This window comes from Lutra lutra, chromosome 10 (genome assembly GCF_902655055.1).
Source record: "Lutra lutra chromosome 10, mLutLut1.2, whole genome shotgun sequence".
Classification (NCBI taxonomy): domain Eukaryota; kingdom Metazoa; phylum Chordata; class Mammalia; order Carnivora; family Mustelidae; genus Lutra; species Lutra lutra.
In genome coordinates, this window is record NC_062287.1 from 71627946 (window position 1) to 71645804 (window position 17859).

Consider the following 17859-nt stretch of genomic DNA (forward strand, 5'->3'; position numbering starts at 1 on the left):
TTTCCACCATCATGCAGATACACACTGAAATAACCAGATACTATTTTTTTTAAGATTTAATTTATTTGGGGCGCCTGGGTGGCTCAGTGGGTTAAAGCCCCTGCCTTCGGCGCAGGTCATGATCCCAGGGTCCTGGGATCGAGCCCCACATCAGGCTCTCTGCTCTGCGGGGAGCCTGCTTCCTCCTCTCTCTGTCTCTGCCTGCCTCTCTGCCTACTTGTCTGTCAAATAAGTAAATAAAATCTTTAAAAAAAAAAAAAGATTTAATTTATTTATTTGACAAGAGAAGAGAGAGAGAGAAAGGGAACACAAGAAGGGGGAGTGGGAGGGGGAGAAGCAGGCTTCCCGCTGAGCAGGGAGCCTGATGCGGGACTCGATCCCAGGACCCTGAGATCATGACCCGAGCCAAAGGCAGATGCTCAACGACTGAGCCACCCAGATGTCCCTAACCAGATACTATTTATCTACACAGCAGCTCAGCAAAAAATTTAAAAGCTTGACAATATCAACTACTGGCAAAGATGTGATGAGATAAGTACTCTCATTAGGGGACTATACTGCTTTCTTTAAAGGGCAACTTAGTATACTGATTTATTTATTTATTTATTTATTTATTTATTTATTTTAAAGATTTTATTTATTTATTTGACAGAGAGAGAGATTACAAGTAAGCAGAGAGGCAGGCAGAGAGAGAGAAGGAAGCAGGCTCCCTGCTGAGCAGAGAGCCCGATGCGGGGCTCGATTCCAGAACCCTGGGATCATGACCTGAGCCGAAGGCAGAGGCTTTAACCCACTGAGCCACCCAGGCGCCCCAGTATACTGATTTAAATTAGAAACGCATTGTATTCTCACCCAGCAATCTGAAAGGCACACATGCAGAGGCCTGTAAAAGGTTTTTCGTTACAGGACTATTTATAATGGTAAAAGTTGAGGAAAAAAATAAACCATCCAAGGCTGGGACCATTATGGTCCTATAAAATGCCATATACCACAGTCCAAAATAAAGCAGATACACACACACACTGGTAAGGAAGGATTTTGGCAGCGGTGGGGGGGGTGGCGGGGGGCGGGGAAGTTGACGAGCTAAAACACACCGAATGAAATCCACTTGCAGTTGCTGAAAAATCCTTCCTTTAGATTGCTGGAGAACAACCTTTTGTTCTGAGGCCTCACTGACAGACCACAATCAAGGGGGCCTCTAAACAGAGGACAGTGTCCAGATAGTGAAATACAGGCCCATGCCAGAGGAGGACTGGCCAACGTATACCCTGACTTTTCCAGAGCTCTCCTACCTTCTCCGAGACCCTGACTCCACTCTTCGTCCTGCGCTTTCTCTCAGGGAATTACCCACAGCCAACAGACTCGGGAATCTCAAGATCCTTGAGTGTACCCTTGGTTTGACCACCTGAGGGAAAGGGTAGCTGGAAGATAGACCCCTGGCTAGCCCCAGCAACATGGTGGGCAGTCTGAGGCACATTTTCAGTTTGGCAGATCTTTCTCATTTGTCTCTCTCTTCCCCAGTCTAGTGCCCCAAGACTGTTCTCCCACCCCACAGAAGAGAAGGACAAATGAGAAATGTGCACACCAGGTTCCAAGACTCCGTATCCCAGGCAATCACCTCACCCTTCCAGGTCTTTGCATTTCTCTGCCCAATGCAGAGAGGACCAGATAACTTCTGGAGGACCGTACCATGTATGCATTCTCCTCCCAGAAGAATTCATTGTTAAATAGGACCTCAAAGAAAGGGCAATGCTTAATACGAGTGACTAAAAGGTGGAATTTGGGGCACCAAATGTTCTTATCTGGGTCCCCATCCTAGTGTGTGAAGTACTCTGATGGGGACCTTCCATTGGGACTGACCTCTTCAGCGATGATCGAGACAGCACCTGTGCGGCCTGGTTCATGGCCCGGACCCACGCATTCATGTCCTCCTGGGTGTCTGCACTGAAGTAGTAGGTCCTCATGCCCGACTGCTCAGCCTGAGAGCCCCCCGCAGAGCTGTTGTAGATGAGTGCTCGCATGCCCGTGTGCACAGCCTGTAAACAGGAGGTGGAAACCAGGTCAGAGAGGTCAGCACCCGTTTTACTTCCAGGAGCCGAAACAAGAAGACACTCCAGCCATGCTCTCCCCTCTTCCAGACCAAAAGCCCAGGCACCACCCAGCCTGTTCCCACGCCTGGAAAACATCACGGCAGGGTTCCCCTTTCCTAGTGCAGTCAGCCCCAGGGACAGCTGTGTCTGGTCCCCATGGTAAGGCCCTGCAGCTGTACCTGTAGCTATCTCTCTTACTCCTGCTCAAGGAGGGGTCTACTTGAGAATTTCCAAAACCCTCATTCTGTAGAAGCAAACTCTCTGGAATCCCTGTTTGGGTTCTTCTGAAGCAAGCAGTTAGTGGAACTGAGCCAACAATCAGCAGCAACAGCAGGTCGCTTGGCGCAGGTACACACTGGGTCTCCCAGCTTGGCCGTGAAACGTGACGTGTGCCCATCAGACCTGCTGCTCTTCTCCCTCTCCCCAAAGGCACAAGAGTCTGCCATGTGACTGAAAATCCTTGTATGCCTACTATGTGCTAGGAAGCCTCAAGGTGCTTTCACATGTACCCTTGCAAAAAAAATCCAAGAAGAGGTACTGGAAATGACCACTGAAAAGCAGCCAGGATGAGTGCAATGAAGAGGCAACGCCACCAGTTCCTCCCTCTGTGTTCTGATAGGAAGGGGCCTGTCTTAACTTTTTAATGAAAAACCTCACCAAATCTGCATAGGATGCTTGTGTGAGGAGGAAGATCAGCAAAGGCAACCAGTGGCTCCTAGGTGTCTCCTGGGTACTTCCATGACTTTCATCTCATTTTAATCCCAATGGCCCTGAGAGGTAGGGACAGAATCTCTATTCTACACACGTGTCAAATGAAGGTCTGAGATATTAAGTAACTTTCCCTGATCTCCACGCCCAGGAACAGATTCTTCACAGCATTTAACATTACCTGGCATTATCTATTTTACACACAAGTTTGCTTCCCTCCAGAATAGAAACTCCATGAGAGCAAGGACTTGTCTATTTTGTTCACTGAAGTATCCCCAGGAATAGTGCCTGGCACCGAGTTGGTGCTCAACAAATGTTTGTTGAATAAATGAAGAGTTGGAGCCAGGATTTATTCCTAGGTCTATCTGACTCTGAGTCCGAGCTTCTCCATACAATGTTCCCAGGTCCTACCCAGAATTTAGTAATGATTACACAGATCACTGGTCTAATAATCTGGATCCAGACTGAAAGGCAGACCTCACACAAGGGCCAGTCAGAGAAAACAAAATGAACCAATTAGGAGCTGGGAAATAGCATGCTTCTAGAATCACTAATGGTCATGGATGAAACCTCTCAGATGAGCTGTCAACATTGGCTTCTGCAACCCACACTAACACCTAGGTCCAAAATGCATATAAAATATGGGCCTGCTAGTGACACTGACATACCTGAATCTATCCAGCTAGTTCCAAGACAGTACAGGCAAACAGCCTGCAGCTAAGAGTCCCTACAATGACCAAAGCAAACCTGATATCCTTCCTTGCATGTATAAGGGGCTAGTCATTGTCCCAGAAAAGATTCCTCCTGTTTTAGCAAGGTGGAGATAGGACAGTGAGAAAAGAATGAAAAGGAATGTGTTGTGTCTTATTATGAGTCAGCAGAAAGTCCTGGAAAAGTTCCCCTGGACAAGGACCCCATAACTTCTCTGATACCTCCTCCCAGACCTTCTGCCCAGTTACAGAGAGTAGACACTCGCCCCACCAGACACAAGGCCACCCACAAGCATAAGGCACCCTCAAGGGTATGAGAGAGAAAGCAGGTCCCTACTATACTAGTGTTCTTAGAGCCAGGCTTGTCCAGGAAATCAACATGGGACACTCTTCAAACATGGAGAGTTGGCATGTCTGCAAATGGGCCTTGGGAGTTAGACCCATCGTTACAGAGTAGCTACACATGATCACAACAAACAACCTCTAACCAAATTGCCAATATGTGCTCTGTCCAGCTGCCCTTGGTTCTGAAGAACAGATTCCTAACTACATTCTGCCTGTGCTTGGGCATAAAAGACATACTAACTGTAAAAGTGAGAAGTACAGGGAGTGGGCCCCATGACCCAAGTCCAAAGTGCACTGAGTCTGAGGAAGATGCCAGAGCCTAGATGATGAGAAGTCTTCTCAACCCTTCCCTAGTCTCATCTCAAAGATGCTCCCTTCCCTTCTGCTCTCTGCTTTCCAATTAACACAGTTCTCCTAGGCAACTTTGCATGACCGAAGAGAAAAGTTTAGGCTATGACTAAAGGAAATGAGGGTGTAAGCAAGGAAGATTTTACCTCAAAAACTTAAGGCTCCTAGGACAAGACTGCTTTCTTGGCCTTTAGGACTCTGGTCTTGATCCAGCACTAGGGAAAGAAACTGGAATGCTCACACCTCATGCTCCCAGCATCAGCCTTAGAACACAGTGGCCAAGGCCAGGGCCCATCAACTGACTGATTCATTCTCTAACTCATTCATTTAACAATAATTTATCATTAACTGTTTATGTGAAAGGCATTATACCAGAAGGAACAGCCTTAATCCAGGTCCAGACAGTTTACAGTCACGTAGAAAGACTACAAATACCTACAATTGTAGTAAGTGTCACCAAGAAGCTGAGGAGGCTGTGAGAGGACTGCTGGGGACCCTGGCTGGCCCTGGAGAAGGACCTACCTATGGGAGTGACATTTAAGCTACCCTCTACATTGCAAGCAGATATTCTAGTAGAAGTAGCACAGAGTGACGTGTGGGACCCCAAAGTAGACAAGGGTATGACATGTTCGAGGATGAAGCCAGCATGCCTGGCAGGGAGGAAAGGAGAGAGTAGGGCGAGGTGAAGCTACTGGAGTTCGCAGTGCCAGGTCACCAGGGCCTTGTGGTCATGTTAGGGTTTTGTCTCGTGTACAAGAGCAAGGAGACGCTATTAAAGGGTTTGGGCGAAGGACTGGGGAAATCAGATTCTTGTCTGGAAAAAACACTCTGGCAGTATGAAGAGGTGAGAGCCAGGCTGGGGCAGATGAGGAGATTGGGGGCAGGAGACCATTACAGGAGTACAGGTGAGAGATGGTGGTAGGGGCTGAGAAGGAGACGATCGCCCTGAGGCTGGACAAAAGTAGCAGATAATATCAGCAGGAGCTGGGAATGGACTGGACATGAGAGCTGAGAACGGCAACTGTCAAGGATAAGACTGTGAGGTTTATGACTTACAAAGACTATGGTGCCCGTTTGCTGACATTAAGAAGGAACTCCTCATCCCCAACCTTTGGGCTGACTGTGAGCAGCACACTGAACTGTGTAGGAGCTCAGGCCCTCGAGTCAGCCTGATGTGCATGGTGAGCCTGCCTCTTACCCCAGGGCATCCCTGGTCCAGCGGCTCAACCTCCCCAGGCCTCTGTTTCCTCATCTCTAAAATGGGACTGAGGGTGATGATGGTGTTTACCATTTAAGGCTGTGTGAGTATTAAATGAGATAATGCATATATGGAACTTACAGCACCGCCTACCATTTTTTAGGCTCAAAAGATATGTTAGCTGAGGTTATTGTAGGGCCAGTCACTTGAATAATCTAAGCTGACTGAATGAACTGTCTAGAAATGTTGAGAAGACTCTTCTCTGCCTTCTCCCCATTGCTAATGTACAGAGAACAAAACAGGAATTACAAGGAAGCCTGAACTTGGGAAGTCACTCGACCGCGACTTCACTATAAATGACTGCTCTGTGTGGTCTGTTTGCACAATGGGACCAGCTCCATCTACCCAGGCAGAACTGGCTGATGGGCTCGCCTTCCTGGTGAAGACTCCGACAGGTAAATCAACCACCCGCAGTGCAGTGTGCTAAGAGGTGCAGACATACAGAAGAATGACACCTAAACTGTCCAGAGGGCTCTAGGAAGGCTTCCTGAAGGAGGTAACCCCCAAACAGAGGCCTGAAGGACCAGTAAGAGTTGGGGAAAGAACATTCTGGGCTATGGTTGAAGCTCAGGCACAGGCCTGTGGGCAAGAATGCTCTGGGGCCCCAGGCAACTGTACATGGCTGGAGGGAAAGTCTTAAGCTGGGAGTAGCTACAAATGGGGCTGGATAGATAGGCTGGGGCTGGTAAACCAAGACCGGGCTTTTTCCTGCAGGAAATGGGGAAACCGCTGATGGGTTTATGGTGGGAGCAGAGCCTGAACAGATGTGCAACTCAGAAACAGTCTGGAGGATGGGCTGGAGGCTGCAGAGTCTACGGGCTGAAGCAGGCGTAACCAATACCTAGAGAGTACTCACCATGCAGACACTGTTCTGGCAGAAAGTTAGTTACCAACAGGAGGGATGAAAACAGCCAAGACAGAAGTGTAGATGGTAGACAAAACTGAAATGGGAGAGGAATAGGGCAGCTCTTCCCCATTCTCTTCTTACCTCCTAATAACCTCCATGCTGATGGAGAGTCTAGAATATAAGCCCTGTTAAGGCAAGGACCTTACCTTCTCACTATTGTGTCCCCAGAATCTGTGTCCTACCAAGTAGAACAATGGGGCACATTGAAAGTTTGCTGAATATAAGTAAGTGAAAAACCACATGTCTCGGAAGGCCTTCAGAAAGAATCTAAAGCAGCGGTCTTAATCTTTCTTTTTTGGGGGGGGGCATGAACCCTTTGGACAGTTTCGTAAATCTTAAGAACTCTTCTTAGAATGTTTCTATGTATGTAAATAAAATAAAGGAAATTTGTTGTACTGAAGTATAGTTACCAAAATTTTCTTAAATGTGGCATAATGATATGGGTGGTTCTTTAATAAATCATTACATAAGAAATGTAGTAATAATAGGGGCACCTGGGTGGCTCAGTGGGTTAAGCCTCTGCCTTCGGCTCAGGTCATGATCTTGGGATCCTGGGACTGAGCTCCGCATCAGGCTCTCTGATCAGTGGGGAGCCTGCTTCCCCCGCTCTCTGCCTGCCTCTCTGCCTACTTGTGGTCTCACTCTCTCTGTGTCAAATAAGTAAATATTAAAAAAAAAAAAAAGGAAAAGAAATGTAGTAATAATTATTGTAATTTCAAAGTGGTGATGCCCATAATCCTATTTCAAGATATTTACAATAGTCATAATGTGATATGAAGAGCTTTCTGGTTTCTACTGGTGACCAAGGCACAGGTGCTACAGATAGCTGTTTTCCCCTGCTCTCCTAATCAAAGGAAACATTATAGGTTAAAAATGTAAAGATGTGATTCATCCATGGACACTATAGAGCTCAGGTCAGGAACATTTGGTCTTAAGACAGAAGAGCAGCTCAAAGGAGGCCAATAAGGGCTTTTTTCCCCATTAAGGATGCTTGAACCCTTTCCTGCATGGAGATGTGTTTTGCTTCAGATCCTGGATCTAAGGGGCAAGCTTGCTCAGAGATGACCGGCAGGCCAAGGACAGTTGTGCGTCCAGCAGGAGCTCTTTGGGGAGGCACCCAGATGAGCCAGCAGAGCACAAAAGGCCTGGTGGTCAGGGCATTGTAGAATGCCTCCCTACCAAGAGCCCTGCTTCACCCTCATACAGAGCTGTCTGTGTCTCAGGGTCCATCTAGCACCAGCTTGTAAGGCACAGGGGCTGCCAGGCTGCACGCACAATTGAAAAAGAAACACAAAGAAGGGACCATATAACCTTTCAGGCTGTTCCTATCTACCACCACAGATACTGTCAACAGTCTCAGGTGAGGTGTCCTTAGCAACAGCCAGAGAATTTCAGCTCTGGACATAATGAAGAGTTGACATCAGAAGCAGGCATAAGGCCCAGGACACTAAACACTGCATTTCTCAGTGTGCCCAAGAACATAGATACTGAACTACCCAAGGGTCCCACTCACTGGCCCTTAAAGGAACCACACTGCAACCCAAGGGAAAGGGAACTCTTCCACTATCAGGAAACCACAGCTGGTTCTGTGGAGAACCAGCAGGATACCACTTGACCTGCCTGCAGCAGCTTTTGTCTGTTCTCAAACCCTGAGGACCCCCCACAGGGATCCCCACATACATGCATGCCTCTGTCTCTCAGACAAAAAAATTAGCTAAGGACACTCTTACTGAAGTCCTTCTAAGAAAATTTTTTTCAAAAAGAAAAGAGTCTATGACACATAAAAGATGTTTTTCTAAATCTGTTTTCACACCTCCCCAGTGAAGTGTTAAGATGAAATATATATATAGTTACAATCAGTTACTGTGACCATATTTCAAATGCTGTCCCTGAAAATTACATACAACATTATCCCAACTGTTTGCCCAGTAGCAACACTGAACCCTAGAAAGGAAGGTGTTCTGAGGAAGACTTTTAGGCTGCAAAAGACCAGTCTGAAACCCACTGAACACAATGTTTTCAGAGCCATCAATCAGCAGGAGAGGCCTCTGAATGATTAAATAGAAGAGTATTCCTAAAATGATAACAATAGACATTCATTCGAATCACTTCCTACCTCCTGCAGTGTGTGTGCAAGAGGTGACCAAAATAAGATGTGGAAGTAGAGAGGAAGAGAAAGAAATTGTCCTCCCTCCCTGAATGCAACTGTAAGAGGACATAGTTCACATTCAAGTTCTGTCACCACCATCTTCCAGCTTTGTGACTTTGAGCAAGTACTCTAATCCTCGTGTTCTTAATCTATAAAACAAACTTCATAACGCTGACCTTACAACATTGGCTCTCCACAGCCTTACATGAGCTTACGTGGATGGAAGAACTTCTCTGGTCATTAACGATTTTACAAATATAAGGCATGCAACAAGAAATAGGGAAGGATCCCAGAATCTTCAACCGACAGCAACTCTGCAGTCATCGGGGCTTGTGACAGCCAAGGGAAAGAGAGGTACAGTTCAAACCTGGCAAAGAACAAAGCTAAATCATCAGCCCAGAAGGAAAGGTAGAGGGTGAGACTGACTTTCCAACCACCACCCCCACAATGGACTCAAGATCAAGATGCTGACGCAGACCCCGTGGATACCACATACCAACGCTCTCTTTAACCCTCACAGAGAATGCTGAGTATCTTATCTTGTGCTTTTCCATGATCCTTTAGCTCTCTATGACTGGCAAACTTGACTTCTGTTCAACCTCTGCTTTAGTACCTAATGTCCAGTACTCACCTTACACCCTCAACATATGAACAGCTAAGCTACATGAGTAGTGGAAGCAGGGGCCCCTTCCCCCACTTGAAATGTGCTTCATTGCCTTGTATCCTGAGCAGTGTGAGAGGGCGTTCCCCTGTGGTTACTGGCACCAAGGGCCGCTTACTTCAGTGCTGAGACTTGCACTCAACCGCCAATTAAATAGAACTTCAACTCACCCTATCCTTACCATCCCTAGGAGACCCAAAAAACAGCAGAAGGGAAGCAATGCGTGGAAGTAACCAGACGAGGTGGCCCCAGGATTCCCCAAGTTTGGGCCTGACCACCACCTTCCTGGAGCCTCCACGTCCAGCTCTGAAGAGGCCAGAGGGCGTCAAAGGACCACCATCAGTCATCACGGCCACACTCGCTTGACATGTGACCAAGCAGAAAGTAGAAAAGGGGTTTTACTGTTGAAGGGATTTCCGTGGGAATCTTTAGTGATCCAGAAAACAGATCAAATTTGATTCTATTTGCTTTCCAACAAGAAAAACGAAGCAGACAAACTTGAAAAGCTCTTCAACATGAGCTTCTAACCCTCAATGTAAGTTTTCATAATAGAACTGCTATAAATCCATGATGAGTGACCATCACTTGCAGTAAGTGAAGGATACTAATTAGACTGGCTGATTGCAGTGATAAGAAGGCATGAGGGGGACTAGGAATCACAGGACTGGTAGAGATAGGAAAGACGGTCTGAATACTTGAGCAAAGCTGAGGGACTCAGAAGCTCAGATACAAATGAAAGTACTTCTGATGTGGTAATATCATGTAAAGAATTTACAACATTGTTAACACGCACCTGAAATACTCTATCTTCTTAAATTCTCCCCACTCCCCACATAAAACAACTGCTTTTATGAGGCCATTTTTAGGAACACAAAGTTTGTTAGGGTGGAGCTGCAACCCTGGAGGGGAGGGGGCAGTACCTTAAAGGAATACTTGCGACTTATGCGGTCCTCAGGGGCTACAGGCGAGATCACATAGCTGGGCAGAGGGATGCTCCCAAGGACCGCTTCTTCTCGGCTATCTTTGAATGGAAAAAACACATCAGAATCATCTTCTGTGGACCCTTTCCTGGGTTGGGCCATCTCACTGCCCCCATTCAAGGCCCCTTATAGCTCCCTAGAACTACTGTCATCACTGATCGTCCATTCAGGTGCTCCCTGGGGACCTTGCGGTTAATGCGGGAATGACACAGGTGAGTCAGATGGGGTCAGACACAGGCACGGAGACATGCTCAGTGCAACCTGTGAACTCCTGAAACAGGGCAGTATGCCGAGTACTGTGGGAACACAGAGGCAAAGTGGCACACAGTCCGGAGAGGCAGAGAACGCTTCGGAAGGAGATAACTAAAGTGTTTTAAAGGATGGGGAAGGGCATTCTGGGAAGAGCAAACCTCATAGGCAAAGTTAGAGCATGTACGAAATAGCCTACCTTCTACATCTATTCTCCTCCTCCTCCAAACTATCTTCATCACAGAGGTAACTTCCTAATGACAGCGTTGGTCCTGCTGCTCTCCTACTCAAGGACACTTGCTAACAGCCCACTGGATGCAAAACGCAGTTCAACTTACTCTACCTAGTGGCACAACCCCCTTGCATTTTGGCCCTTACCCACTCCCTGAGCCATCTTTCTACCATGTCCTGCATGCAAGACTCACTTTGGCCTCACAGGTCTGTCCTTCCACTTTCTTCTGCTTCCAGAACTTTATTCAAGTTGCTTCCTCTGCTTGAAATGCCCATCTGCCCCCATATGCAGGCAAAGCTCTACCTACCTTTATAAGCCCAACTCAAATTCCATTGATTCTGAAAAGCCTCCCCTAATTCTCCAACATGGAATTAATTTATTGCTCCCCCTGAATTGCTTAAGCATGCTGAATGTCCTCTAAAGCACCTAACACAGCCTAGTCTGTCTTACAAGAAAACTCTCTCTTCCTCCACATTTTGAGTCTTACTTCTTTCTCACTATTGCACAGCCCTAACTCTTTGTACTGTCACTCCAAAAATGTACATGTGGCCAACTCAATTCACAAGTTGGTTCATCCAATATTACAGGGGATAGATCCAGACAACAAGTTATAAAATACAGTGATTTATCTACACTTTCCACCTCTCCAGATGGTGTTGAAGGTATGCCTGTGTTCCAAATGGGGTAGAAGCTGAGACAACTCCAGACTTGGAGAGCCTACGTAGCAGATAAACTGGATTCTATTTATTTTAACTCAACAAGTGGCACTTCAAGTATAAGGACTGGTAAAAATGAAGTCACCAGCCATTCACATATGTAAAAGTGAACACTTTGGCAAGTAAACAGGTTATAAACTAGCTTGGGCCACTGGTCCAGTCACTGGGTTTGAGAATATAACCCCTGTATCACCTCACCATCCCCTCCCGCAAAAAGAGCCCTTGATGGCCTGAGCCTCAGCTCACCTTTATAGTAAAACAAGCAATAATCAGCGAGCACAAACCACCTCCTTTTCCATAGTCTCATTCCAGAACTGTCCTGCAAAGCAAAAAAAAAACTAATCAGACAATATCTGAGCATACTCTTTCCCCTTTCCAATCATGCAAGGCGTGATATTAGAACCAAGACTTACCCATAGCCACTCGTTCTTTCAATAAATTAATGAATTAATAAGTTTATTGCATGGTCATATTTTAATAGGACTTTAAAATTTAGATTCAATGATGGTTTGTCCCCAGGAAGTTTTGAGTGTTTCCTGGAAACAGATTAATGTAAATATCCTCCTTTTAGAAAGAAAGATGTGAATTCAAAAAATACAGTTCTTCCATTAAGAAAGAAATCAGTTTTTAACAAAAAGGAAGCTATTTATTTATTTAGGTGCTATTCTGGAAAATATCTTCTCTTTTGCTGAAGAGAAAACTGATTTACACAGAATGGATTTTCCTTTCATTCAGTGTAAAGAGACATGGATTGTCTTGCTATCAATTGCCTCATAACATGAATTTATCTTTATGCATCTAAAATGTAAATCAATACATTCATTAAAAATATTTTAGGTGATTGTAAACATTCTAAAAAAAAAAAATAATAATAAGGCCAGGGTAGGAAAATAGTAGGGCTGTAGGGTCATATTTCTCCCAAACCTAGGAAAACTCCAGAGTTGCTTTTAGCTGTTAAAACTGTTTTCCTGGGCACCTGGGTGGCTCAGTCGGTTAAATGTCTCAGGTCATGATCCCAGAGTCCTGGAATCAAGTCCCACATCGGGCTCCCTGCTCAGCAGGAAGTCTGCTTCTTCCTCTCTCTCTGCCTGCTGCTCTGCCTACCTGTGCTCTCTCTCTGTCAAATAAATAAATAAAATCTTTTTTTTAAAAAAAAAGTTTTCCTTCTGCAAATTTTTCGACAAGTTTAAATTTAAAAAAATAACAGTTGTGTTAGTCTCTAAACCTAAGCACAGCATGAAGTTTTGTTCACTCTCCACTTACTAAAGTGCTAAAAACAAATTTAACTTGCTGAGTTCATGCATCTCTTGGTTTTATCTTCTGCTCTGACCAGATGATCTCTAAGATCTTGGCATATTGCTTTGTTTGGAAAACTCCTCTCCATCCTTTCATACCTAGTGCAAATGTCACTTCCTCTGGGAAGCCTTTCAGGACTCCCCCAAGCACAGCTACATTCTCTGTGTTGTGTGTCCACAGCACTCCACACAGGCCTCTTACAGTTACTGGGCTGGGCAGTGGGGGCTGGGGAGAATTACTTACAGCCCCTTCCTTCTCCCTCCACATATCAAAGGAGCATACTTTTGTTTATTGGGGACGGGGATGCAAGTGGAAAAGTCAGAAGGTTATTCAGGCAAAGAGTTGGGCAGAGAGGCAAGGAAAGAGACACAGCTGTGAGGGAAGCGGGGTCACTGAGAGAGATGCCAGCACTGTGTCTGACAGAGAAGGTTAGCTATGGAAGCTGCCTTGGGGAGTCTGATGGGAAAGAGATTTCGAGGGGACTTCCAGGAACCTCTTCCATGTAGTACACAATATAATGCCCTCTTCTGTCTTCCCTCAAAGCATTTGGTAAAAATTAACATCATAGCTCTTGGAGTTTGTGTTTTTTTGGATGGTATGATATGTGAGAGACGATGAGGGCGACGAGAGGACATGTGAGAGATGTGTCTGTTTCCCCAGGAAACTGAGTTCCTCACTGGCAGGAACCACATGTCATTCAGCTCTTTATCCATGCTGTGGAAGCAGTTAGAACATGGCAGGCAGGGGATCCTGGGTGGCACAGTCAGTTAAGTGTCCAATTTTTGTTTCCAGCTCAGGTCATGATTTCAAGGTTGTGGGATCAAGCCCCATGTTGGGCTTTGCATTCAGTGCAGAGCCTACACAAGAGTTTCCCTGTCTCTTCCCCTGCCCCTCCCTGCTGCATGCGCTCTCTCTCCCTCTCCTGAAAACAAATACATCTTTGAAGGGATCTTAATTTAAAAAAAAAAAAAAAAAAAAAAAGAACCTGGCAGGCACTTGGTAAACAGATAGGCAGAAGGACGAATGGATGGATGGCAAGGAGAGAAGGAAGGAGACAAAAGGGACATGCTCTCTGGCCCTGGGAGCTCACAGCCTATTTGTGGCCAGAGGACATGAGACAGAACAATTGGTAGTGAGTTTAGAGATGCATGATAGCCTCAGGGGAGCTGACAGGGATTCATGAGTGGAGGGATGTAGGAGAAGAAAGAGCTGTTTCTAACCAGGGTACCTAGGAGAACGGTGGTATCGACACTAAGATCCAGAAAAAGTAGGCTGGGGGAAAAAGAGAGGTAAGGGGTGAGGAGGCAAAGCGTTGAGTTTGGCTGATTCGAAATCCACGGTACTGGGGAGCTAGACATGTGTGCTAGACCAGGGGAGAGGAAAAGATAGGATTTTTCAGCCAAATGATAGCAAAGGCTCTTCATCATCAAGAGGCCAAGTGCTGGCCGGGGACTGTGGGTAAGGATGGATTCATACTGACCCACCCAGTGAGTGCCTGGGTCCCAGGGCAGCCAATAGTACTGGGAACCCAAGGGGTCAAGTAGGTTTGGGGAGGGAAGCCATAGCCACTGAGAAGACAATCCACTCATAAAAATGGACAGCACATCTCCCTCAGACAAAGCCAGGAACAGAGAGCTTATTAAGAGTCTGTTCTCAGCTCCCGGGGGCCAGGGTAAGGATGGAGATCAGCTAGAGCCACCCCTCCCCCCACGCCCCTCCCAGTCTCCTCACCTGCTTGTGCAGCCATCCCCTCACCACCACCGGAACATTGGGGTTCCTCCGAATGGCCTGGTCCCTCTTCCCAAAGCTGTGGACTTTATTGCTGGACTTCATGATCTAGGAAGAAGCAGACTCAAATTCTAGCAGCACTTAGGGGACTTCGGGAGTCACAAAAAGCACCTACACGATAGGAGAGCTGTAGGCTCTTCTGCCTTACTCTGAGTAGCAGTGCCCTTTGATGAAAAGAATAGCAAGGAGACCAGAATAGGCGGGCACAAGGCCACAGCATTTTAATTGAAAGGCGAATCCAAGGCCTAGCAGGCTTCCCGTCCAGGTCACGGAGGGAAAAAAACAAAAACAAAACAACAACAACAAAAAAACTTAAAGGGATTTTTCAATGAACTTTCACCAGCAGCTGTTGGCTTTCATATGTCCTAGGCTTTCTGGAGCAAAGCTACTTTTCCATCATAGATTTTGCCAATTTCCAGCTATTTACTGTCCTACCTGGGTTCAGTCCTCAGCACTCACCCCTTCTCTGCAATGCTGGTTCTTTTCCCTGCTCCTCAGTCAATGGTCCCACATCTCACCTTTCCTCAGGCCCACCGGCCACAAATCCCACCAGGCAGTCTCATAACACACCTGTGAACAGAGGTGTGGCCCTCCCAAGACAAGTCAGAAAAATGAAGAAGGCATCCAAGGACTCAGATGTCAATCCCAGTTCTGCCAGCAATCACCTGTTTTCTTGGACAAGTGACAACTTGTCAACTGGTTTCTTGACAACTGGTCTCCACTTCCTGATCTGACCTTTGAGGAAGATACTTCTTACGTGCCTCCCTCACAAAACAATGGTGGGGGTCGATGGGCACCTGCACAATATTAAAGGGTGGAAGGAAGGAGTGAGTGGCCAGGAGCTCACCTTGGGACCAGGCTTGGCCTCCACGGTGGACGTAGTTCCAGCTGTGGATGTCTCACTGACCATGCTGGACGGCCTTTGGCTTCTCTCTTGCTTTGACATATGTGGATGTGGCCTGTGGGAAGACATGGGAGAGTCCAGTAAGTGCCAGGCTGCAGTGGAAGTGGAACCTGAGATTTGCTCCAAACTAGAACTGGTTCATGTACCATGACTGATCTTTTGGAAAATACCAGATTCCAGACTGTACCAGAGGACCACCAAGTCCGCCTGCTTCAGGGACTCAAGACGATCACAGCTGGGCACACCTTCATGGCTGACACCCCACAAAGGGGCCAAGGCCATCATTCCTGCCTGCTGTCCTAAGGTCCCCACATTTAATCTCTTAATTGGGTGTCTGTGACAACTGCCCAATCAGATGTGCACACACAGCTGTGCCACTCTTCACATGAGAGAAACCCATACTCCTTACACACACACACACACACACACACACACACCCCTCCATTTCTCTGGCTCCCAAAAGAAACTGCTTATAATTAGTAATAAGAAATCACTTGCGCTCACATCCACACCCCCAGATACACACAGAGAATCGCTTACATAAACGTCAGTGGGGCTTGCCTCCCAAAATAGATTACTCAACAAAGAACCCTATTCTAGGAACACTCCTTTGCCCCAAAATAGAACCATCAGAGATATTAACCCCTTGTGCCATGCCTGGGAGCAGGAATGAAACATGCCTGGGACCCCGATGGAGAGCCCCTCTGCGCATCCCCAACAGCACCCAGAGACACCATGCTTCCTGTCAAGAAGGTCTGCCTGCCCTGAGAGAGCCAGAACTCTAGGAACATCTCAGTAGGACACTCAAGAGACACTACAGAGAACCCTTCTCACCTGCCTCCACACAGCTCCAGCATTCGGCAGTCTTTCCAAGCCTGGATGGCAGCGAGTGCCTCCAACAAATTCAGTGCCTATCCCTGAACAGCTTGATGCCTGATTCCCAGACTCTACTAACTCCGGGATCAGTAAGCCTTCCTCCAAGTGTGAGTCTCCTTGTTCTGTGGCTGGGTTCCCTGATGGGCAACACGATCCAGGCAGCGGCAATATACTGAGGCTCCCTGCCTGAGGAGAGGCGGAAATTGGATTTGGAGGCCTGGGCCAGGAGCCTGAAGAGAGGGAGCATCCAGACAAGACCCAACGAGGAAGCAGCGCTCTGGGTGTCCATTCACCAGGCTCACTTTTACAGAGGTGCCACGAGGGAAAATCCTAGTTTCCACCTTGGAGAGGGGCAGTTTCCTTCAAAACCGCTACTGCACAAAGGATAAGGGATCCTTCCTGCACCCCAAGACGGAGCCCCAACGCCCGGCACCATTACTTCTTCACGGAAGTAGCCGTGACTACTGTGCTCTCTGAGCTGCATCAACAGCAGGACCACTGCAGAGGGACCAGCTTTCCGAGGGGCTGAGCTCTACCAGATGCTTGGCAGCTGAAGGTACAAGTCCCACCAGGCGGAAAGATCACTGGCTCCTTATCAGCTCAGGCACTCACTCCAGATTCCCCGCCCCCGGCCTCCGTCCCAGCCAGACTTTTGTTCCTGCTCCCCACTCAGAGAATGTCACAGCACTCAGCCCGCTCGCAGTTGGCGGAGGCTGCATGCCGCAGAGAGATAATCCCCAACAGGGGGGTGAGAAAGGCCCTGAGAGGCTGCCTTGTCCAGCCCCTGCCTCCAGGCAGAACTATGCCCAAAACGTCTGCGTGGAACCTCATCTTGCCTGACGTTCAGATTTCCAGAGGTTGAGACAAGGATGAGTTCTCAGTTATGGCGGCTGTAGCTCTATGCCAAAATTGAGGACACAAAGTCTAACAATAATATAGGTTTGTTTGGGATTTATCAAGTTGAAATTGCTCCCATTTAAGACACAGACAGAGGATTATTATAGAATACTTGGGAAATATTTTTTAAAAATCTAAAAGAAAAAAAAAATGATCATACTCTTGCTACCCAAAGGAATATCATTTTTAACACTTGGTATATATCCTTCCATTCTTCTTTATAGGTCTGGTTTTGGGGGTGGTGTGGGGGAAAAGAGTGCTTTTTTGTTTTTATATAATTGTTATGATACTATGTTTACGATTTTGCATTTTGATTTTTTAAACTTATTATAAATTAAACATTTTCTCTATTATTTTCAACACATCAACCTCATTTTATTTCTTTATTTTTATTTCTTTTTATGTAAGCTCTATGCCCAAAACGGGGTTTGAACTAACAACCCTGAGATCAAAAGTCACATGCTCTACCAACTGAGCCAGCCAGGTGCCCCACAACCACATCATTTTAAATGACCACATCACATTCCATCAACTGGCTATATTGTTTCTCCTCTGTGGGACAAAGAAAGGCTATTCGGATGGATGTGTGAGTGGCCTGGAAGGTCCATGATGATGGCCACTTGCACCCTTTCTGTGCCTTACAATCTTGAGCTCTGACTTTAATCACCTCCTGCTTTCTAGCCCCATGTCCCCACCCCATTCAGGGATGCTGACTGGTCAGGGAGCTCCTCCAGACAACCGTACT

General features: G+C 46.7%; 1 protein-coding gene across 13 annotated transcripts in view; it reads right to left on the reverse strand.

The window, feature by feature from the left end:
* PLEKHA7 (pleckstrin homology domain containing A7) overlaps positions 1-17859 on the reverse strand; it is a 216371-nt gene that overhangs the window by 61511 nt on the left and 137001 nt on the right. For all 13 annotated transcript variants that reach the window (XM_047747419.1, XM_047747418.1, XM_047747420.1 and 10 more), the window contains 5 exons: positions 15285-15396; positions 14381-14485; positions 11600-11672; positions 10097-10197; positions 1861-2036 (listed from right to left, as the gene is read on the reverse strand). In XM_047747419.1, the coding sequence (XP_047603375.1) occupies positions 1861-2036; positions 10097-10197; positions 11600-11672; positions 14381-14485; positions 15285-15396 (567 nt within the window). The remainder of the gene's footprint in view (positions 1-1860; positions 2037-10096; positions 10198-11599; positions 11673-14380; positions 14486-15284; positions 15397-17859) is intronic.